At 43.3% G+C, this 24,678-nt stretch overlaps 2 protein-coding genes across 6 annotated transcripts in view; one reads left to right on the top strand and one right to left on the bottom strand.

Moving 5' to 3' along the window:
* Positions 1-21,151, bottom strand: part of MATCAP2 (microtubule associated tyrosine carboxypeptidase 2) — a 40,538-nt gene extending 19,387 nt beyond the window's left edge. For 2 of the 3 annotated variants that reach the window (XM_079786569.1, XM_079786568.1), the window contains exon 1: positions 3,642-4,522. In XM_079786569.1, the coding sequence (XP_079642695.1) occupies positions 3,642-3,666 (25 nt within the window). In that variant the 5' untranslated portion in view covers positions 3,667-4,522. Of the gene's footprint in view, positions 1-3,641; positions 4,523-15,412; positions 15,483-20,139 lie in introns of those variants that run through there. The other variant, XM_079786570.1, reaches the window with a different exon arrangement.
* Positions 20,062-24,678, top strand: part of ANLN (anillin, actin binding protein) — a 38,912-nt gene continuing 34,295 nt past the window's right edge. For all 3 annotated transcript variants that reach the window (XM_079786558.1, XM_079786559.1, XM_079786557.1), the window contains exon 1: positions 20,062-20,226. In XM_079786558.1, the coding sequence (XP_079642684.1) occupies positions 20,209-20,226 (18 nt within the window). In that variant the 5' untranslated portion in view covers positions 20,062-20,208. The remainder of the gene's footprint in view (positions 20,227-24,678) is intronic.

The following is a 24,678-nucleotide window of genomic DNA, read 5'->3' as shown; positions in this document are numbered from 1 at the left end:
TCTCTCATGGATGTTTCTCTCTCTCTCCCTTCCCTTCTCTCTCTCTCTCTCTCTCAAATCAATGAAACAACTAGTGGTGTTGAAGACGAGTTTTAATGGCAGGTGCCTACTACTGCTGCAGGCCACACAGGAGCAATGCACCTAGTGTTTCATCCCATAGGCCACACGTTGAGCTCAAGGAGACGTCGGCCTCCAGTATTTTAAACGTTCACCTTTGTTACAAAGGAGCTCCATTTCCAGATGATGCATCGATAGCATCTATATCACACACAAAACATGGGCAGTAAGAAATCATCAACTGACACAGTCTTACATGGTTTCTGACAGCACTTGCTACTCATTGAATGAGCTCGATGTCTTACTTTCTATTTTGAAATAATTTTTTAGTAAAATATGATCTTTTCAGACCGAAATTTACAGACTTGTCTGTGATAAAAACTTAAAAAACACCAACTTGAGTGAGCTGCCAGATAATGTGCCACTGCTGTCAAATGAGCTCTTCCTGTTGAATTTGTGGCTTAAGTCAGGTCGTATAGTCTTTGTAACATGTCGGGCCTTTCCTGGTGGTGGGGAACATGGACGTGGGAATGGAGCTCAGCTGAATTGAATCTTAGCTATTTATCAGTAGCTGTGACCTTGACCACGTCACCGAACTTTGTGCTGTTTCTTATCTATAAAAAGGGGTCATGCCAAAACCGGTTTGGCTCAGTGGATAGAGCGTCGGCCTGCGGACTGAAGGGTCCCAGGTTCGATTCCGGTCAAGGGCATGTACCTTGGTTGCGGGCACATCCCCGGTAGGGGGTGTGCAGGAGGCGGCTGGTCAATGTTTCTCTCTCATCGATGTTTCTAGCTCTCTCTCCCTCTCCCTTTCTCTCTGTAAAAAATCAATAAAATATATTTTTAAAAAAGGGGGGGATCATAAACTACATACGTTAGAGCAGGCGTCCTCAAACTACGGCCCTGTGGGCCACATGCGGGTGTTTTTGCCATTTTGTTTTTTTACTTCAAAATAAGATATGTGCAGTGTGCATAGGAATTTGTTCATAGTTTTTTTTTAAACTATAGTCCGGCCCTCCAACGGTCTGAGGGACAGTGAACTGGCCCCCTGTTTAAAAAGTTTGAGGACCCCTGCGTTATAGTATTGGTTCGAGGAACAAAAAAGTGAGTCTGTTAAGTGCTGAGAACAGTGCAGCCTGTGTTAGTGGTCAGTATCATTATTTTATTCAATATTATATTCAGCTCCTATAGAACTACTCCATGAAATAATGTAAAAGGGAAAATACTTAGAATCATTAAATTTGGATTTCCAGGTAAATTTAACATTAAGCAATTCTACATTCTACAACCAACATTTTGGTGGCTTCAGTATAATAAACTATCTTCTTTAAAAAGCTGTGAGAAGGCACAGAAACCTTTTCTGACTTGATTTCATTTCAAACAGCATAGAGAGCATACACAGCACACACAGCTTTCTTACCACAGCTCTCCTAATCAGCAGTTACACCACAATGTTGCATTTAGGTTATATTAAATCATGGCTAATAAGTCAAAAGTGCGCAGGCTATCAGATAGGGAGTGATTTCAGAAACATTTAATTGCTCAGTCCTGAAATAAAAACCAATCAGTTTGTTTTTAACATTATGGCGATTCTAGAGCTCAAAACGCAAACACACACACATTTCCATCAATACTCTGACCCCATATAACTAAGCTCTTCTGAGGACCAGGACAGGGCTCCTGGGCATCAGTGAAGAGGGAGGGATAGTGAGGGGGAGGGGCATGTTCTCAGCTAAGTGGGCTCCGTAAAGCATCTGGCCATTCTAACGGGCTTTCTATATGGAATGAAAGCTGGGCGAGGGCTCTGGAACTATCATCTCAGCTGGCCAAGCACTGTGTAAAAGAAACGGAGAAACCATTCTGAAAAATGACCTGGCTAATTCTTTTTAAAGAGGTTGTAAATTTGAGGCCTGAGCCGTCTCAAATGGCTGTTTGAATGTTTAATAAACCATAGAAATTCGCTGCCAAACTATCTCTCTCAAGGTATTGAACATGAAGCGTTAGAGTGATACATGCATTGCACTGAATGATAGGGAGAGAGTTGAGGCAAGAGGACTGTGTCTCCTCTTTTATAAAGCAGCTCTCTTCAGACTTCCAACTCTGCATGTAAAAACACAACTTTGTATTGCTGACTAGTCGGTCAGACTATCTAATATCTACTCTCTAATGCTATCGTACTCTACACCCTCTCTGCAAGGATTGCTATGCCCTGGGGAAGTTATTTTAATTGATTTTACTTCTAAATCGTTACCTAGTAACCGTCACTCTGACAGAACCTAACTGTATAAGGCAGTGGCCCTCAAATGTGGGGGTCGGGTGGCGTAATTTTGCCCTCCAGGGGACACTTGACCACGTCTGGAGACATTTCTGGCTGTCACCACTGGGTAAGGGAGGGTGTTGCTCCTGACACCTGTGGACAGAGGCCGGGGATGCTGAGAAACAGTCTACCGTGCACACAACAGCCCCCACAACCAACCATTACCTACTAATTCAATGTTAACAGAGCCCAGGCTGGGAGCCCTGCTCCGAGACAAAAAGATGGTATGGTATTTTAAAGTAACTTTCAACGTTTTCATTGTCTTAATTAAGATGCAAACAGCATCTACATCAAATCACATTTTACACAATCTAATGCCAATTTAAGTTGCCTCTTAGATCTTAGATCCTGCGACTGTCTATGCTTCCTGTCAACATAACAACGAGATCAATCCCAGCAATGGCACGGTCGAGCAAAATCTGCTCCATAGTTTATACCATGGAACATGAAATAAAATAAAATAAAATTAAGACCAGAACTATATGGAAAGGAATTTAGTTTTACAATTAAAATATTCAGAGAAAAAATGGTTTATTAGGTACTGCAATGCCTTGAAGTAAAAAATTCTGTCCGCATTTATTTTGACACTGGTGTTAGAATCAGGCATTTCCCCCTACTCTGCTGTTTTTCCTCGTAATACTGGACTACCACGAGCTCTGTCTTGCAGAAAGGTTTTACAGAACCAAATGCTGGGAACACGGCCTAGACAACTAGTCTAGTATTACGTGAGATAATTTTTAAATGATTAATATCCATAGTTATTTAAAAAATTAATGAAGTCAGTAAAGTTTCTGACCTAGGTATAGCACATACTAAAGTGACCTTTTAAAAACATCAGCTCAAAACGCCTTACTGACTTACTAGAAGCACGCATACAAATAAGCAGTATAAATACGGATACATAGAAATGTGTTCTTTTGGTTAGCTCCGATTTTTATGAGCAGTCTAGAAAATGATGTCCTGGGACACTATAATGCCTAATGACACCTACTGTGTTTGAAATAGAATTTAACAATGTGTGTTTAGACTGTGCACTTGCAGGGCCAGTAATCTGTGCATGATAATAAGTGACAAAAGGAAAAAGGACCGTTTTCGTCCCCCTCCGCACATCCTCCCTCCCCCCGCCCCCCAGCATCTCCTGGTCCCGCATCTCCACGCACCGAGCCCGCATCTACCGTTACCTGGGCCTCGGGGCTGTCAGGACCGCGCAAGCGGGGGACAGACACGGCGCCCAGCCAGCCCAGCGGCCTGCCCTTCCCGCACTCACCCGTCACGCGAATGGACTCCAGCATCCTCCGGCCGAGGTCGCGGGCGGTGGGCTCCGCGGGCGCGGGGGAGGAGAGCCGGGCGGGCCGGCCGGAGCCTCAGAGACGAGGTCGCGGGGGAGGTTGCGGTCAGCGACGTGGGGCAGGATAGGCGGGTAAGGACAGACGGACGCGGGGCCGTGAGCAGTGCTCCCTCCAGCACGCAGGTGTCTGAAGGTACACACCGCGGCCCAACGGAGGGTAGCGCGTTTAGAACCCGCGCTGTGACGTGGCCGCTCCCCCGTTGCTAGGAAACGCTCCTGGCGTCCGCAGGAGCTGCGCTTCCCGGAGCCTGCGCGCCGCGGGGGGCGCTCGCGGGTCCGGGCCGGGCTCGCAGGACAAGACGGGGAAGGAACTACAACTCCCGGCGTGCACAGCTCGCGTCTCCCGCCGCGCACGCGTTCTGACTGATAACCCGCAAAGGCGTTTGTGCGCTATTCAAATGGGCTTAACTGGACAGTAACTTCACAAGGGAGGGTGTTGTGACGCGAAACTCAGCCCCAGCTGCGAATTGCAAAGCCAGTCTTCTCCGCCCTTTAGTTAACTTAGAAAATGCGGGAAAACTAAAAACTTGAGGTTGGGCTGGATAATATGAGCACCTTTTATTAGTTGAGGAAGCCCAGATACATTTACCATTTGAGTACCCCTGCATGATAGCCTCAATGCTACAATACAAATTTTACTTGATAGGACTGGGTGTGTTTTTCAATTTATTATTGCGGGGGAAATGTAACGGCTATACCATTCAACAGTTTTTGAGAGCCTAACGTGTGCAAGGTCCTGAGACAGGCCTGAGGACATAGCAGGGGAATGAAAGGAGTCTCAGGAAGCTTATGGTCTAGGGCAGTGGCCAGCAAACTCATTAGTCAACAGAGCCAAATATCAACAGTACAACGATTGAAATTTCTTTTGAGAGCCAAATTTTTTAAACTTAAACTTCTTCTAATGCCACTTCTTTAAAATAGACTCGTCCAGGCCGTGGTATTTTGTGGAAGAGCCACACTCAAGGGGCCAAAGAGCCGCATGTGGCTCGCGAGCCGCAGTTTGCCAACCACTGGTCTAGGGGGAGCTCATGCACTAGTGTTGTTGCTGCCAATGTTCAGAGCCGCATCTCTTTTCCCTTCCTCAAGGCTGAGAGTAATATAGCAGAAGGACAAGAGAAGGGGAGGCCCTGGATCAGGGAGGGAGTCTTCCCTAGGGACTCGCCCCTCCTGGCATCAACAGGACACAAATAGTTGGGGGTGGGGGGATTCAAACTCAGGAACAAAAGAAAGCTGAAGTTATGGCAGGCACATCACACTCTGAGAGCATGTGAGAATTTGTGTCTTTTTCATCAATTAGGAAAGAACAATGAAAATTTAACTATCACTACTAGTGGATGACCTCATATCTAATCCTATCTAATAAAAGAGTAATATGCAAATTGACCATCACTCCAACACACAAGATGGCTGCCCCATGTGGTCAAAGATGGCAGCCCCCATGTGGACACAAGATGGCCACCACAAGATGGCCAGCAGGGGAGGGCAGTTGTGGGAGATCAGGCCAGCAGGGGAGGGCAGTTGGGAGGGACCAGGCCAGCAACGGAGGGCAGTTTGGGGCAATTAGGCCTGTAGGGGAGGGCACTTAGGGGTGACCAGGCTGGCAGAGGAGGGCAGTTGGGGGCAACCAGGCCTGCAAGGGAGGGCAGTTAGGGGCGACCAGGCCAGCAGAGTAGGGCAGTTGGGGGCGACCAGGCCGGCAGGGGAGGGCAGTTAGGGGCAACCAGGCTGGCAAGGGAGGGCAGTTAGGGGTTACCGGGCCAGCAGGGCAGGGTAGTTGTGGGCGACCAGGCCTGCAGGGGAGGACAGTTAGAGGCGACTAGGCTGGCAGGGGAGGGCAGTTAGGGGTGACCAGGCCAGCAGGGGAGGGGAGTTAGGGGCAATTGGGATGGCAGGGGAGCAGTTAGGCATCGATCAGGCTGACAGGGTAGTGGTTAGGGGGTGATCAGGCTGGCAGGCAGAAACAGTTAGGGGCAATCTGGCAGGCAGGCAGGCGAGCAGTTGGGAGCTAACAGTCCTGGATTGTGAGAGGGATGTCTGACTGCGCATTTAGGCCTGATCCCACATCCCAAGTCAGACATCCCTCCAGGGGTCCCAGATTGGAAAGGGTGCAGGCTGGGCTGAGAGACACCCCCTCCCCACCCCCATGCACAAATTTCATGCACCGGGCCTCTAGTTCTTTCATAAAATCCTGGGAATACTATCTTCAAAATGTATCTGGAACCCAGCCACTTATTCCGGTTCAACCCACCATGACCATCTTTTATCGGGATTATAGCTAGAGTCTCCTAAATCATCTCTGTATTTCCATCTTCCTCTCTTCACTTTAATCTCAAAACTCAGTGGCCAGTGTGATCCTGTGGCTGGGAGATAATATCCCTCCCCTAAGTAAAACTCCAATGGCTTCCTTGCTTACCTATGAGGTCCTTTATGTCCTGGCCTGCTGCCACCTCTTTGATCTCATCTCCCTCTACTCTCTCCTTGTTGGTCCTAGCTGGACACCCTCAATACCCTGCAACTATGACAAGCACTTTCACCTCATGGCCTTTGCCATTCCGGATTTCCCCTGCTTGGAAGGCTCTCCCCCAAGATGCCCATGGATGGACGAGCTCCTTCAATTCTTTCAGAACTTAACCCAAATGCCATGTCTCAGTGAGGTCTTACCTGGCCACGCAATTTAAAATTCCACTCCTTTCTCAGATTTCTTATCCCCCTTTTCTGCTTCATTTTTTCCCTTAACACTTAACATTATTCGCTGATTTGTCTTATTGCCTGTCTCTGCCTTAGAATAAAATTTCTATAAGTGCAAAAATTTTGGGGTGTTCACTGCAATATTTCCAGCATCTAGGATAGTGCCTGGCATGCAGTAGGTACTCAATAAATTATGTGTAAGTTAATGAATAAGTAGACAATAGAAAGTATGCATTTTCAATAGTAACTCAGAGAAAATAGAATGATATAAAATGGGTATATAAGAAAAAATCTCCAGATTAAAGCACTTGATATAGTAATGAGCACTGAATCCTTTGCATTCATAAGAGCAATTATCCTTTCAACATATGTCCTAAGGAAAAATGCTGTAAATGAAACATACATACCAAGCTTCCTTATATGCCTCCCTTAGCTTCTTTATAGACCTAAAACTATGAAACCCCCTTTCCAAGTTTGCTATAAAGGCATCTATTACTCCTGCATATTTCTAGTTTTTAAAGTCACTGTTTCTCAAAATATAAAGACTCGTGAAAGATTTTTCTGAGTCATATGTCAGCATCTGTGTAAACGACTTACTCTGGATGCTTTTTACAAAAGCGTGCTTAATCAGATTGTCCATTTTCATTATATTTTGAAGACACCAAAATGTATTATTTCACTCATTCCATTTATTTATACACAGGCACTGGGACTTGTACTTTTAGAGTACATAAAAGACACAGTACTTATCCGCAAGGACCTGGCTGACTAGCAGGGAAGGTTTTATACAGATCTCACACTCACATTAGAACATGATGCGCACTAAAGGGGCCTCCTTGTTCAACATTTCATTTAACTTATTTCATTCTTTTCTTTCAAAATTATTTTTATGTTCACTCTACATTTTCTTATGCATCACTTTGATTTGTAAATATCTTTACTGAAAAGTATTATATAAAGTTGCATGTCAATTTAATCAAAGCATTTTAGAAGAGACTCTTCCTGTGCTATTAGGCATTGAAGTGCTATTGCTAACAAATCCATGAACACGAAGCGCTTATCTAATTTCATACAAAACTAGTACTGTTATCGGCTCCTTTTACCGTTCCCGCCTATGCAGTTATTCATCCTCGGCAAGCTCTGCATCTGCTCTGCTAATTACTGCTTCGCGCCATGCCTGCCTAGCATTTCCCTCGGCACGGCCTCTGCAGCTGCCCACGTGGCTGCTTTTGAGTCAGCATTGTCTTTGCATATGCGCCAGAACAATGAACAATTCCACCTTTCTGAGAAACTTATATCTTTATACCTGATTCTACATAAACCATTAATTTCAAGAAAATTGACGTGATTATCCATTTCAAAGCACTGATAGTAAAATAAAGATATATTAAAACTGACTTTAGTAAGTTGTGTTTATCTTTAAAGATGCACCTTCTCCTCTCTTTAAAGTTTTACTAAACTTAAGTTTTCCAATACTAGCCAAGAATACCATTGTAGTTAGTTGTCCTACTGTACTTCCCTTTTATGCTCAGTTCCCTGTGCACTATCAGCATTACGTTGTGGGTTATTTCAATTTAATGATTCAATTTAAATACAAAAATGATAGGGGAATGGGTATTTTAACAGAGATATTATTCTTTTATGTGGGATTTTTATTTATGAGTAAAGAGCTTAAAGTTTCTTATTTTATCAGTAACTTTTGTTTAGTTAACTCTTATGTGAATCTGTATATTCCATGTACATGCTACATGGCAAACTTCAGTTGATGGAGTTTGGGGATAATAAAAATCCTTGTAAACATCTCTGTAATAAGAGAGGATTTTTTTTTTTAAGAAGAAAGATTCACATCCTCCTTTTGAAAGACGTAGAACACATCTGATCATTTACCGTCAACGGAGGAGCGGGTAATAAAGACCAAGAAAGAGGAAGAGGGATGGTGGAGACCAGAGAAGGCTGCTCACAGTATTGCTAGTGCCAGGGAGAGACAAATAACTATGAGGTTTCACTTTCTCCAGCAAAAGTTCATTTCATTGAAAACAGATTGAGCATATGTTATGCTGGGAACTGAGGAAAGTTTAATTTCTTAAGGAGAAGTTAGCTAAGTAACTTTAAAAAATTAGAACATTAAAATATAAATTTCACATGAGAATTTAATGGGGGGAGGAGAAGCTTCAAGAAAAGACTTTCTTTCCTGTTCTACTGGAGTCAGTTTATGACATTCTATGTGATGGAAATGCATGAATTGAGGAGAGTCGCTCTGCAGCTTCTGTTGTAAAACAACAGAGCAACTCAGCTGCGACACCCCAGATTCTAACCCCGATTCTAACTGGCATTGACCAAAGCCCTGGGGCAAGCTGGCCACGACGTTCCTTCATTTCTCTTATTACACAAAAACCCACGGAATCGTTGGTTTTGTGGCTTTAAAAAAAAATTGTCTGTGAAGCTTGCGAGCTTTCAGGATGCCAGTGCTGAGAATGGAATGCTTTCAGCATGTCTTTTTCAGGAGAATGAAAGGCATTACGTGGAAGGCCGATAAAGAATGCTTTGTGAAACCGCCCTTTGCACGGCACTGAAAATGGTCAGAACAGCACAAAAGTCCTGGGAAAGTGATTTTTAAAAATAGGACGTTTTGTTGTAAGTGACTGGGGTGGACAGAAATTTTTTAATCAGACAAAAATACTGCCCATCTTAATCAAATTTGGAAGAAAATAGGATGCACATTAATTACTCCACAGGTATTTATTAAGTGCCGGCTATGTGCAAGACAAAAAGATGAAAAAGACACAGTCCTGCCCTCAGAAGTTACTGATAGTGCACACACACCTATCTATGTAAACATGATGTACATACATCAACCAGTCCTTGACACACACATCAGGGATGCTCTGGTGAGTAAACCAGATAGTTCTCTTGGAATTTATGTTACAGTTGGAGAAACCACCTGGCATCAACTTAACAAACGATGTAATTTCAGTACAGACAGGTGCTAGGGAGTACAGTAAATCAGGGTGTTATATCGTAAATCAGCGAGATAGATACCAGATGCCTTAACAAGCCAATTAATTAGGAGTCTTTATTAATGCCAGTGGACCCAGAGGGCGATGTCTCCCAAATCTCTGAGCGGCACACAGAGGAAGTTTTCCCTATTTATACCTTTTTGAGCTCTTTGCAGATTTTACAAAGAGCTCTGTGTAAGTTATTTTCGCAGATATAATGAACAAATGTACATAATAAAAAGCACTTGGCATAAGAATATGGAAATTATTATCAGTATTAGTCTATTACGTTACATGGCTAACTTGCAAGGTGAGACAGTTAAGTTTTTATTTCTTTCTATTGTTCAAACTAAAACAGTTATTTTACAGAATAAGGGACTATCTCAAAATAACAGAGTAGTTCAAACAGCAGTTTTCCAAAGGAGGGATTACTGTGCTTCAAGGGAAGTATGGTAGGTGGTGACGTGGATATGGGGGTGTGTGTGTCAGAAAATGCCTCGTTGAGGAAGTAACTTTTGAGCTGAGCGATGAAGGATAAGAGTCAGCCATAGGAAATTGGGGAGCACACGCATCCTAGGTAGAGGGAATTGCAGAGGTCAAAGCCCTGAGATGGGAATGATCTTGACATAATCCCTGTGGCTGCATGAAGGTCGGCATGGTTGGAGTCCAAGTGAGCTGGGAAAAGTGACAGAAGAAAGATCCCAGAGGCAGGCAGGGGCCGGGGAAAGGAATTTGCTTTTTAGTCTAAGTGCAATCAGAAGCCACTGGTGGATTTTAAAGAGGGCAGTGACATAGTTGGCTTTTTTTCTTTTTTTTTTAAAGATTTAATGGACAACTGGAAGAGGTTAATGGGGGAAAAGAGGACTGATGTAATACTTTCAACAATAAAGATTAAAATTTAAAAGAAAAAAAAGATTGCACTGTCTGCTCTGAGGACAATGCCTATGAGGGTGGAGTGGAAGCAGGGAAACCAGATAGGAAACTCTGGCAGTGGGCCAAGTGAGGTGATGGTGGCTTAGAGGGACATGGAAGCTGTGAGAGGGAGCGAAGTAGAAGACCCAGGATGTATCTGCAGGTTGGAGATGTGGACAGAATGGGAGGAGAGGAAGAAGGAATTTGACATGACCCCCTAGGTTTCTGGCTTGAGCAACATAAATGGCTAGTGTTGCCATTTATGGAAATGGAGAAGATTGAAGAACTGGTTTGGTGGGGAAATTCTTTTTTGGAAATGTTAAGTTCAATCTGGCAGTTAGAGTACAAGTCAAGATTTCAAATAGGTGGTTGGATATTAGAGTTTGGAGCTCAGGGAAGAGATCATGTAAAGAAATAAATTTGGGAGCCATCAGTATACGGGTGGTACTTTAAGTCAATAGGACTGAGAGATCACCTAGGGTCGTGGTTGGCAAACTGCAGCTCGCGAGCTACATGCGGCTCTTTGGCCCCTTGAGTGTGGCTCTTCCACAAAATACCATGACCTGGGCGAGTCTATTTTGAAGAAGTGGCGTTAGAAGAAGTTTAAGTTTAAAAAATTTGGCTCTCAAAAGAAATTTCAATCGTTGTCCTGTTGATATTTGGCTCTGTTGACTAATGAGTTTGCCGACCACTGACCTAGGGAGTATGTGTGAAGGTAGACAAGAGTAGAATTTTGAGTTTTAGTCATTTAGTGGTGAAGCATAGGAAGAGGAGCCAACAAAGTTTTATACACACACACACACACACACACACAGAGCAATAGATACATCCTATATAATAATCCTATATAATAAAAAGCTAATATGCAAATCGACCGAACAGCGGAACAACTGGTCGCTATGATGTGCACTGACCACCAGAGGGAAGATGCTCAATGCAGGAGCTGCCCCCTGGTGGTCAGTGCGCTCTCGCAGGAGGAGAGAAGCCGAGCTTATGGCTGGCGAGCGCAGCTCCCGCCTCCACAGCAGTTGGACATCCCCTAAGGGCTCCTGGACTGCAAGAGGGCGCAGGCCAGGCTGAGGGAACGCCCCCCTTCCCAAGTGCACAAATTTCGTGCACTGGGCCTCTAGTAACTATATAACTATCCCTCTCTCTCTCTCTCTCTTTTCTGAACTGTTTAAGAGTAGTCTGCAAACATGATGCCCCTTTACTCCTAAATACATCATAGTATGTATATACAGGGTGGGCAAGAGTATGTTTACAGTTGTTCGTATGGAAAATAATGTTAATAAATAATAATACAAGAATAAACTATTTCATAGGCTCACAACTGTTAATCTACTTTTGCCCCACCATGTATATACATATTGTGATGTATTTAAGAGTAAATATATGTATATATGTGTGTGTGTGTATGTATGTAAGTATGTATGTGTGTGGGGAGGGAGGGAGGGAGGGAGGGAGGGAGGGAGGGAGGGAGAGAGATAGATAGATAGATAGATAGAGAGAGAGAGAGAGAGAGAATGAATGTGGATGTCATGAACACCAAAAATTTGGAAGGGTTAACCCTTTGCACTCGCTTGCTTTTTTCTCGATTCCTTTATTCTAATGCTAACTGTGTCGAGTCACACTCGACATCCAAGTGCAAAAGATTAAAGAGAGAGGAGAAGAAGCATGGTCTAGAAGTAGTGTGTAAGGAGAGAAACTTTTTGTTTATTGACGGAGCAAGCTCCTATTCCATCTCCCTGTGCCAAAAATCCATCCAATATGTTGCCCACAGATATAGGATGTATCAGATGCTAAACTGATTAAAATAGAATACCTATGCTTGATCTTAGCCAAAAAGCCGAGAAACAATAATAAAGAGAAATTTTTGAAATGTTTGAAAAATAAAGAAGTTCACAACAGACATCAGTGGAGTACAATGAACCTTCTTCTTATATCAAACTTAAGGAGATTTTATTTTTGCTGTTCAATAAAGAAAATTTGATGTTTAAGAAACATTTGCTTCTGCTATTTTGAAATATTTAAGAGCTACTTTAGGAGGCACCAAGATGGCGGCAAAGTTAAACAACTAAACTGCCGCCTCGCACAACAATTTCAAAAATACAACTAAAAAACAAAACGTCTACCACCCAGAACCACAGGAAAGCTGGCTGAGTGGTAGATTTACAACTAAGAAGAGAAGGGAGCGCAAATGCTGGAGAGCTGAGGTACGGAGGCGCACGCAAAGCGGGCTGGCGGCGGGCGACTGGGCGCGCGGCTTTTCTTCAAACTGAAGGGAGACAAACTCCCGATCACTCTGAACTCCAGTTTCTGGGGATACACGGGGGACCCAGACGCCTACGGGCAGAAGCTGGACTCTCGGCCATCGGTCAGAGAGTGAGAGTGACTTTTCTGCAGAGGTGCACCCAGCAATCAGGGTTTTCTGCACTGGAGCGCGGGACACGGGGACTTGGAAACGCGGAAAGGCAGAGATGGCTGAAGGCAGCCATGGCCGTTGGCCACGCCCCAGCCTAGTGACGCCCTGAGACCCCGCCCCGCACATTCTACAAACCCGCCCAGGCTCCACACAGCGGCTTTTACATATAAATGGCCTGTTCTGTGGCAGCTCAACCAAATTAACTGCAGCTCCAGTCAGACTGCTCCAAAACCGCCCAAGCAAAGAGGAGAAAACTGTAGCTCTTGCTGTAGCTCCTGCTGGGAGGCCTCAGACCTGAATCCCATTGGAGATCCAGACACTAGGGTATCTAGTGGTCGGTGTGGACGACACCAGATTTCAACCACTCTCATAAGGGACACATTCAAGAGGCAGACTCAGTGAGCACCAAAGCCCTACTGTGTCTCCAGCACAGCAATTCTTCCGTTATAGACACAGCAGGTCCTCACAGCCAATTGGCCTGGAGGTCAATTCCTCCCAGTGTACCAACAGCAATCAAGGCTTTTAACTACACCAAGACTTTCCACTCAGCCCACAAAGGGGTGTACCAAGAGTGACCACCTAGAGTGATTGGGGAAGCTGAGCTACCGGCCCCTATAGGTCACTAACCACACAAAGCCACTCCATCAACACAGGGAGGCAGCCAAAATGTGGAGACACCGAAGTATGTCACGAGTAGGAGAGATAGAGGAAAGCAAACTAATGGACGACACAGTGTTCAGAACCACATTTATAAGGTTACTCAAGAATCTTCTAAAAACCGCTGATAAACTTGAAGAGACCTTCAAGGACCTTAATGAGAATACCAAAAAAATGGAAAAGGACCAGTCAGAAATTATGCATACACTGTCTGAAATAAAGAATATACAGACACTCAACTGTAGACCACCGTACCCGAAGAGTCAAACCAAAGATCTGGAATATGAGGAAGAAAAAAACACCCAACCAGAGAGGCGGAAAGAAAGAAGAATCCAAAAGTGCGAGGATAGCGTAAGGAGCCTCTGGGATGGCTTTAAGCGTACCAATATCAGAATTTTGGGGGTGCCAGAAGAAGAGAGAGAGGAAGATACTGAAAACCTATTTGAAGAAATAATGACAGAAAACTTCCCCCACCTGGTGAAAGAAATAAACTTACAAGTTCAGGAAGCACACAGAACCCCAAACAAGAGGAATCCAAAGAGGACCACACCAAGACACATCATAATTAAAATGCCAAGGGCAAAAGACAAAGAGAGAATCTTACAAGCAGCAAGAGAAAAACAGATAGTTACCTACAAGGAAGTACCCATACGACTGTCAGCTGATTTCTCAACAGAAACTATGCAGGCCAGACGGGAATGGCAAGAAATATTCAAAGTGATGAATAGCAAGAACCTACAACCAAGACTACTCTACCAAGCAAAGTTATCATTCAGAATTGAAGGGCAGATAAAGAGCTTCACAGATAAGAAAAAGCTAAAGGAGTTCATCACCACCAAACCAGTATTATATGAAATGCTGAAAGGTATTCTTTAAAAAGAGGAAAAAGAAGAAAAAAGTAAAGATAAAAATTATGAACAACAAATACATATCTATCAACAAATGATCCTAAAAATCAAGTGAATTAAAAATCTGAGGAACAGAATAAACTGGTGAACATAATAGAATCAGAGGCATAGAATGGGAGTGGATTGATAATTCTCAGGGGGAAAGGGGTGTCTGTGTAGGGGGTACGGGAAGAGACTGGACAAAAATCATACACCTATGGATAAGGACAAGGGAGGGGAGAGGTAAGGGAAGAGGGGAGGGTGGGAACTGGATGGTGGGGAAATATGGGGAGAAAAAAGGAGAAACAATTGTAATAATCTGAACAATAAAGATTTATTTTAAAAAAAGAGCTACTTTAATATGGGATTGCTAAAATTTTAAAAATAGGATCTGTGAATATAGCTTTCAGAAATTTAGATATGGAAAAGTAATGTTATCAATATATGAATTACAGTGTGATAAGTACATAAAAGAATTCTTCCTCTTTATGAAAGGATTTACTGTGGTCCATTAAATATGAATTCCCTAGTCCAGCTCAGTGGATTGAATGTCATCCCTGCACCAAGAGGTCACTGGTTTGATTCCAGGTCTGGGCACATGCCTGGGTGCAGGCTGGATCCCCCGTGGGGAGCATGTAGGAAGCAGCCCATTGATGTTTCTATCAGCCCATTGATGTTTCTCTCTCTCTCCCCCTCTCCCTCCTTCTCTCTCTAAAATCAATGAAAAACATTAAAAAGTGAATCCCCTAATACCCTTATTAACCACTTGAAAAAACAAAAACGAAATTAAAGCTGTATAAATTTTGAAAGTAGTCTATTGAAGTGTTTGGAAGATAAAGGAAATATGCCTGTTAGTTGCATGGTTTTTTGGGAACAATACACTATGTTCAGCAAACACGATCTGTTTTCCTTTGCTTTGGCATGTGAAACTTTAAGTCACTGATTCAATTAGAGAGAAAAAAGTCTGATGCTAAGCACCAATAAAATGTAATGCTAAGTACCATTAATAGCAGAGATTATAACAAATAAAATGGCCCTTTTCAGTAACATGTATATAACATCCTTTGATGGTTCTTATTTCTTCATTATAATAACTGTATAAAAGAAGTGGCTCTTCAGCCAGATAACCTGAAGTAGAGGACTTGACTTGAATCTTTCTTGCCACTGCCTTATGGTGAGATCTTGGCCTTTTCACGCTCTGTAAAAATAAGAATATTTTATGGCATTGTAATTATTTTGTGAATGAAATGTGTAAATATATTTTGAAAAATTAACTGTAAATATATGCCATTTGGAGTGTCTGAAGTAAACACTTTTGAGTTTTGTGTTTTTCATTCCTCCATCAATTTCGTCTGTGAGAGACATGATTACTATTTCCTTTGTGGAAAGGAAGGATCAGATACTCATTTACGAAGGCCACCTTTAATCTCTCATTATCTCTGCTTCAGGGTCTTGATTCTATTCTTAAATTAATGTAATAATCTGTGGTCTTTACCTAAATAACTTGGGAGGTTGTGGGTTTTATTTAAATAACTAGGGAAGACGCTTTTGATGATTTTTAGAATATTAACATCATTTAGGTCAAACTGTATAGCCTAACCGCTAATAATCATGCAAATATAGCACATGTTTATTTTCTCTCCTAATTTAATCATTTAAAAAATATTTTTAAAGAAAGCAATTCCAAGGGAAAAAAAACATGGTTGGTATTTATTTAGCACTTTCGCAATAGCTCAAGGGAACACATATCAGTATTGTAACTTTGGTGATCAAAATAAATAAATTAACGGAAATGTTAAGAGTTTAAAGAATTGGATTTGAAATCAGGTAGATCTGGTTCAAATTATATGGTGATGGTCTGAGGCCCATCATTCAGCCTCTTTGTATCTCAGTTTCCACATCTCTAAAATAGGAATAACAGTTACCTTACATCCATTCCTTCAACATATAGTGTGAGCCCAGAAAATGCTCGGGTACAGCTATAAACAAGACAAGCCCCTGCCATTCCATAGCTTACAGTCTAGTAGGAGAGTTAAATGAGAAACAGAAATACAGAACTAAAGTAATTCCATATAAGTGGTGAATGCAATAAAGGAAATAAATCAGAGTGACAGGATGAAGAGTGATGGGGGAGCATAGAAAAGGGGTGTGGCCATCGGATCAGGGAAATCTTCTTTGAGGAGGTAGCGATTTCAAGCTTAGACTCAACTAATGAGGGGACAGACTTGGGTATATCTAGAGGAGCAGTATCCAGGAAGTGGAAAGTTCTTGAGGCAGGAAAGAATTTAGCATTTTTTAATGACCAGATAAAAGGCCTATGGAGTTAGAAACTAGTGGGGGGAAAAAGGGAGTGTATTATGATATTCAGAGGATATTAGGATATTAGGAGTAGGTAGAAAGGATCGAGATCACGTAGGGCTTTGTAGATATAATAAAGAATGTGGATATTCTAATTGCAATGGAAGACATAAACTGGCTCTAAACAAGGAATTGACACTGCATGATTTACATTTTAAAAAGACTCCTCCCCCTCAAAAAAAATCAATGGAAAAAGATCCCTCATAGTTCGTAAGTTTGCAATGATTAATTATGTTACTTTATACCAGTAATAGATAGTTTAAAAATATAACTTAAAAGATACCATTTATACATTTTAGGATCAGATTGTCAAGCTCCATAAAGGAAAACAAATCCTCTTGAGATTTTTAATTGAAATCATACTGAATTTATCACATAACTTGGAAGAAATTTATATCTTTGTGATATCAAGACTTTGCATTCATGAACATGATATATTTTCACTAATTTAGGCCTACTTTAATTTTTTTTTCCTGTTAATCCTCACCCGAGGATACTTTTTCCATTTATTTTTATAGAGAGTGGGAGAGGCAGACAGAGAGAAACTTCAGTCTGAGAGAGACACATTGATTGGTTGCCTCTCACAGGCACCCTGAGCAGGGCCAGGGATCGAACCTGCAACTGAGGTATGTGCCCTTGACTGGAATCGAACCCAGGAACCTTCATTCCACAGGCCAATGCTCTATCCATTGAGACAACCGGCTAGGGCAGGTGTACTTTATATCTTCCAAAAATGTTTATTTATAGAGTGCTTCCATGAAGATCTTTAAATTCTTTAATTTATTCCTATTACCATTTTTGCTGTTGCTTTTATTTTTAGCTTCTGGCAATAATGTTGGAAAAATATTGATTGAAATGATCCTCTAATTCCTATATTACTTTAGAGAAAATCTTGCATATGTGTATAAAGAGACATAGAAATATTCATGACATCATGGAATCTTGGAGATGAAAAATTGGAGATGAGGGAAATGTCTGTTAATAGGATAAAGGATACGTAAGTTACAAGTATACAACATTAAAAAATGAATGAATGCAGCTGGAGCTACTAATGAGGTTGGCTCTCATAGAGAGAATATTGAGGGAAAAATTGCAGAAAGATATATATAGTGATAATAAAATTTATGTAAAACTACATATTGTTATGTCTATAAGTAGATATAATAAAAGTACATACATGGGGATGATAAACCTGAAAATCAGGATAGTTTTACTCCTGGTGAGTGGAAGGTGAATGGTATTAAGGAAGGACACAGGAGACTTCAATTATGAGATTACATACTTTATAAGCTAGGTGTTAGGTACATGATTATTTTACTCACTATGTTTTTTGTAAACTGGACATATTTTATAACAATTTTTAAAAGGAGGAAAGTAATTCTAGCTTATAAACTGAAGAATGAACCACCAAGGGCTACGAGTGGAAGAGAGGAGACACGTTAGGAGACATGTGCTGTACTCCTGAAGGGTGGAGCTGGGTACCTAGCACAGTTTCTGGCACAGTCCGTGTTTAACAAATTGTAGTTATTGTTGAGGTGGTTGCTATCATCATCATCATCATCATCATCATCATCATCATCATCAGGGCAAAGATCAAAGACATAGGGGGACTGTGAAAAAGAGAAACTAAAATGTTCAAGTAGCTATGTTGTACTGGGTGCTTTATCTATCTTTTGGTCTTACCTAGAATCTAGTTATAAAGAATCTGAGGCTCAGAGAAAGGCAGACGGCACAAGGATACATAACATTTCTAATGACTCATTTTTCAATGTTGTTTAAAACATACACTCTCTCCTGCCAATATACACACCCTTTCCTTGTCTAGCATTTGAAAAAAATGCAACCATCTTTTCTCTTTGGTTCTTAAGTAGCATATTTTGAGTTAAAGTTTAACAGCTCGATACACCAAACACTTGGATAGTGCCTTATTACTTATTACAGAATACTTTTGGATCTCCCTCAATTTTTCACTTGATCCTCCTAACAACTCTGAGAAAGGGCAGTTGATCATTCCTGTTTTACAGATGCGTAAACTAAAACCCAAAGAGGCTAAATCAGAAATTCTTAACCCGTGTGACCACGAACGTCATGAATTCCTATGTTATATAGTTTATGACTGAATGGGCATTTTTCTAGGTTGAGGGTTAACTTTAACTGTATTGTAAAGGAGTTCATGACTCCCCCAAAAAGGTTTCAGAAACAGTGGGTTAAATGATTTGCCTAAAGCCACAGGCCACAGGGTCCTGGTGCAGCCAAGACCCCAAGCACTTTCTTCCTACCTCACACCCTGGATTCTTCTCATTACAACTTACAGCATCAACATTCCGATTAGAGATATCATTGGTGAAATACGTTTTATAATGTTTACTGACTGCTAAGGTGCAAAAGCTGTTAAATATACGGAAACATCTTACGTGGGAGTTGGTTCAGCTGTTGGGCACTCTAATCGACAGGGTGTTATTTTTCAAATGAACAAGTCGAGAGCTGTTACTCAAGCGCTAGCACAAACTTGCTAACTAAGAAAGGAATCTGACACAGTGGCTGTGTAACGTATTTTACAAATGTGAGTAATCTATAAGCAATAATCATGAAAAAAAAAAACACACAAAAATCCTGAGACACAGCTTCTTGATCTAGAGGTGGGAAGCAGACCATGAGCTGAGAGTGGATTTTCATTTCTCCTGGACCCGTTACCTAATATCTCAGGATCTCCTTTCTTCGAGATGTAAAAGGAAGGGTTAAAGTGGATCGCTTTCTCTGAATCCTTCCAACTCTACCATCCTTGCCAGTTTGGACAGCATTTAAAATAGGGGCGCAAATGGGTATAAACTCTTGACAAAGCCTGTTAAATGTTGGCCTTATTTTCCCAATGAGAAAGGCCTCCAGCGTCCAAGGTGGGTGAGCGGTCATTAACCCCAAGTTCTGGGGACGCACTAGACCTGCCCCTTAAGAAGGTCAAGCCTGCAGCCCGCTTTGGGTGATGTGAGGGCGGGCGGAGAGGATGCCTCGGGAGGCCCAGAGGCCCAGGGGGATTTCACCCGAACCAAGGGCTCTCAATCCTACCCTGAGGAATGAAGGCAGGCGGAACGCCCCAGCCCAGCCCAGCCCAGCCCGGGGGAAGGGATCGGGTGGGGTGTGCGAACGTTGAAGGTGGGGCTTCGCGCCCGAGGCGGTTTCCGTACCAGCAGCACCGCACCCCCCGCGGATCCCCGGCGCCGGGCGGCAGCCGGGGGCCGAGCTAGGGAGGCAGCGCCACCCTGGGAACCTCCCGGCCGCCGAGGCCACGTGACCCGGTGCGGGGGCGGGGAGAGGCGCGCCCCGCCCCGCCCCCCCCCCACGCATGCGCGCGGCTCCCGGCGCTGAAATTCAAATTTGAACGGCAGCCGGAGCCCGAGTCCCACACTGGAGGCTGCGGGGGACAGGAGCGCAGGCTGGGGAGAGTGTCCCGGCCCCGGACTCCCGGTTTTCTCCGAGCGACACGCCGAACCGGGACTCACTTCTTTCCTTTTCCTGAATTTGAACCACCGTCTCCATCGTCTCGCAATCGACACGCGAAGCCCGGGGCGATGGACCCGTTTACGGAGGTGAGGAAACCTGCGGGCGCAGCCGGGCATGACCCTTCTCGGCCCCCACCCGCCCTGCCCACCTCCTGTCAACCTCCGGGACCCCCCGGGCGGAGAGCGCGTGCGCGCGCGTGCGCAGAGCCTGCGTGCGGGGTCCCGCGGGGGCCGCCGGGAGGGGCCGCGGGGCGCCCACCCCGGCGGCGCGTCCGCGCTTTCCGGCCGCTGAAACCTTGGGAGGGAAGGTTAGAGTCTGTCCCAGAAGGTAGTGAGAAACGTCAGGTCGGCCCGGTTGTTCAGGGAGTGCCCCCGCGGAGTGGAACCCTGTCCCCCGGAGAGGGAGGGTGCGGTCCGACGGCACCGGTCCCGCCGGGGCGGGCGGAGGCGGGTGCCGGGTGACTCACCGTTGCCTGTCAACCGCCGCCGGGCAATGGAATGGAGCGGGGTCTGCGGGGTCCGTGCGGCCCGCAGAGGAGCTAGGGATGCCTTGCGGGATGCGGTTCACGATGCAACAGCCGAGCGTTGGGATAAGCTGGCGCCTGAGACCATCGCCTCCGCTCCCGCTAAGTCCAGTGGGTCCTCCGCTCCCATCGCTCCGCCGGCCGGGGTGAGGTTCCGTCCCAGCTGACCGTACGTGGAAAGGGAAAGTGGTGGCTGGATATGGGCAAATCACATTTATTAGCCCAAGACTCAGAGTGGAGAAATAAACCTTTTTATTGTGTGTTTATGGATGACACCGCAGCAGAGCTTCACTCCTCTTTCGTCCTCGGGAGGCTGAATGCGGGTTACTCGCGTTCTTACTGTGTGATTCATTCTCCGGCTTTGACCCGCGGAGCGTGGACGGTTCAGGAGTTTTCGTGTTGCCAGCTGTCCACTCTCTTTCCTTCCTCTTTTTAAGGTTGTTGCACAAGCTTCAAACGGTTGTTTTTTGAGTTTCTGCAAAGGGGATCTAAACATGTCTCTACACTAGATTAAAAAACGTAAATGCTTTGGAGAGTAGTTAATACTTTTTTTTTTTTGAAATGTAGTTACAATTCCATAAGTGTAAGGTACTTAAAAGTTTCAACAGTTAGAGCCCTAGCCCTAACCCTAACCCTAACCCTAGCCCTAACCCTAATCTTAACCCTAAACCTAACCCTAGCCCTAACCCTAACCCTAGCCCTAAAAAATAAAAATAAATAAAAATAAAAGTTTCAACAGTTAGACTTGTTTTCAAACACAACAGTATTTGTTATTATTTTTAAAAACATTTTTATTTATTTTTAATATATTTTATTGATTTTTTACAGAGAGGAAGGGAGGAGAGAACCATCAATGATGAGAGAGAATCATGGATTGGCTGCCTCCTGCACTCCCCCCACTAGGGATGGATCCCACAACCCCGGTCATGTGCCCTTGACTGGAATCAAACCTGGGACCCTTCAGTCCACAGGCCAATGCTCTGTCCACTCAGCCAAACCAGCTAGTGCATATTATTATTTTTAACCCTCACCCAAGGATGTTTTTCCATTGATTTTTAAGGAGAGTGGAAGAGAGAGGGAAAGACAGAAATATCGATGTGAGAGAAACACATGGATTGGTTGGTTGCCTCCTGCATGCCCGGCCAGGGCCCGTGCCAGGGAGGATCCTGCAACCAAGGTAGGTGCCCTTGACAGGAATTGAACCCAGGACCCTTTGGTCCGCAGGCTGACACTCTAGCCACTGAGCCACACCAGCTAGGGCAACAGTATTTTTGTTTCAAGTTCTCAATCATCTTGGGAGAAAACACCAGTTTGCTTACCTTTTTATTTTATTTTATTTTTTAAATCCTCACCCGAGGATATTTTTTACCATTGATTTTTTTATCGAGAATGGAAGAGAGAGGGGCTGTTTACCTTACTTTTAAAAATTCTCACAAAAATCCAGAACACATCTTTGTATCAGCTTTAAAGAATAAGGCTGGTCATGCACCATATTTTTCACTTAATTGAAGTTCTAATGGGTATTTTTTTAATGTTACTTAGAATAGGATTCCTTAAAACATTAGTCCTATGTGTTCTGAATAGTTTTTTTTTTATTCTCCTAAGTAATAGGAACAAGGCATTTTGAATGTTGGCTGAAAATGTCACTTAAAAATGTCATTCTGAAGCAGTACAAATCTCAATTGAAAACTTTATATGTGAAAGAAACCTTTCATTTTAGCATGTGCTCAGAAATATGTATTGTTTAATATGGTTTGTATTATGAAATATGGTTTGTATTATGAAAAGTTAGGTCCGTTGCAGTTGGAATAAATGGCTTTGACATCTTTCCCTTAATTGGTAGTGAGTGAACTATTTGAATTGGTTCTAGCCAGTAGGTGCTTAATTCTAGCATTCATAACATTGTTGCACAGTGAAATGAACTGGCACAGTGCCTTGTCTGAAAGGACTGAAAGTCAGTTGGAATGACTTTCTCAACGAGCATTCTTATCAGAACCATAGAGCACAGGGGATGGAGAGACCGTTTTCTCAATCTTCCCATGCCCTCCTGCAAGCATAGCAGATATTTTATTCATCACAGGGATGTCAGGGAGCCAGGGCTTACTCCTCCAGGTAACTCTGGTTGAGAAAGGCTACCACCGTCCTAAACTCTGTTTTCCTTGGTTCTCCCTGCTGCCACTGGTGCTTTCTGGCACACTCTTCTCCCTGCCCTTCTGCCTGGCAAACCCTGGCTTAACCTCTGGCTCACACTGATCTCCCTGCTTCCGAGGAGAGGACGCCTTTCACAGTGCTCAGCTCCCTTGCATTTACCTCTTGAGCATGTTACTTGCTGGCTGTGAGCTTCTCCAAGGTAGGCCTGTTTTTTCTATTCAGAGCGAGTTTCCCTAACCTCAGGCTCACCCAGTAACAGTGCTGAGTTAATATAGGAGAGCCTCGGAGCTGCTATTTTACCATCAAGTAATTACCCACCACAGTAGCTGTTAGGACATTTTCGCAGTGTTTTCTAAATAACATTTCAAATGACGCAGGCATGATAACCTCTCATGCACCCATCACCCAGCGGCACAGGCCAGTGTTTCACTGTATCCCCCGTCTCGTCCTTCCCACTGAATTATTTGAAAGCAAATCCTAGAGATCATATAATTTCATACTTAAGTATTTCAGTGTTTACCACTAGATGCTAAGGGCTTTAAAAGCAAAACATCAACATGCCATCACACCTTAGCAGTAACAGTTCCTTAGTATCAGGTATTCTGCCAACGTTCAGATTTCCCTGTGTCTCATGCTTTTGCAGTTGACATGAATCAGGATGTAGACAGGGTCTTTCAAGTTTTACATGGACCAGCCGGAAGTAATGACTCCATCTTGATTCATGGGCGAACAGCAGTTTAAGCAGATGTTTATCATTATGATCCGATATGAGCTGATAGCATTAAAAAACTTATGCTGATGATATGGAGTTAGTTCTCTGACGCAAGTTCTTAAAAAGAGCAATTGGGTTTTGTCAAAAGACGGTTTATAGCAGAGTAAGATCCCCGACTCAGGAGCCCTCGTTTGAATTCTGCCTCTCCTTTCCTTAGCTACGTGACCTATGGCTTGTTACGTAACCCGTGCCTGGATTTCTTCATCTCTAAACAGCAGTAAAAACAGAGCCTGCCCCAGAAGGTGGCTTTTGTTTTTGTTTCTAGGCTTTGAAAATGAGTTAATGTGTGCAAACACTGAAAGTACTGGGATTAAATCCTACATAAGTATTAGTGATTGTTGTACTGTGAGGTGAATGTAAAATGATACACTTACAACATTGGTGTTAGCCTCTTAATTTGAAGATCCGCCCACGGGTGATGGTCATCCCAGTCCAAGAGGAAAATAGGAAAACCAGGGCTAGGTGTGCCAAGTCAGAACTTTCTATGGAGGAACCCTAACAGAGAAAAGGCTGCAATGAACGTTCCTTGTAAAACATCTTTTCTCGTGATAAAAATAAACAAACATGCTGTTACTGTTTTGAATAGAGTCTCTCTTATTTTCCAGAATTGTGACACTCTCTGTATTGACCCAGGAGGGAATGCTACTGGAGTATACTGAGAATAATAAGTTAATTTCTGCCCTAGCTGGTTTGGCTCAGTGGATAAGCGTTGGCCTACAGACTGAAGGGTCCCAAGGTTAGATTCTGGTCAAGGGCACATGCCTGGGTTGCAGGCTTGATCCCCAGAAGGGTGCGTGCAGGAGGCAGCCAATCAATGATTCTCTCTCATCATTGATGTTTCTCTCCCTCTCTCTTCCTCTCTGAAATCAATAAAAATATATTTAAAAAAATAAGTTAATTTCTATTGAATCTACTCGGTTTAAGAAGTCAGGGAGTTAGTAATCCTTCCTAGGAAAATTTTTGTCACAAATGATTCAAAGTGTGTGTGGCAGAAATTGCTTAGGGACTGTATGCTTCAGTTATCTTAGATTCATCCATGTGGAGTATCTTATGTCCTGATTCTGTTAATTATCGCAATGTTTTATTTTTTTA

The sequence above is a fragment of the Cnephaeus nilssonii genome (assembly GCF_951640355.1).
Source record: "Cnephaeus nilssonii genome assembly, chromosome: 12".
Taxonomy (NCBI): domain Eukaryota; kingdom Metazoa; phylum Chordata; class Mammalia; order Chiroptera; family Vespertilionidae; genus Cnephaeus; species Cnephaeus nilssonii.
This window is presented reverse-complemented; position numbering and strand designations above follow the sequence as displayed.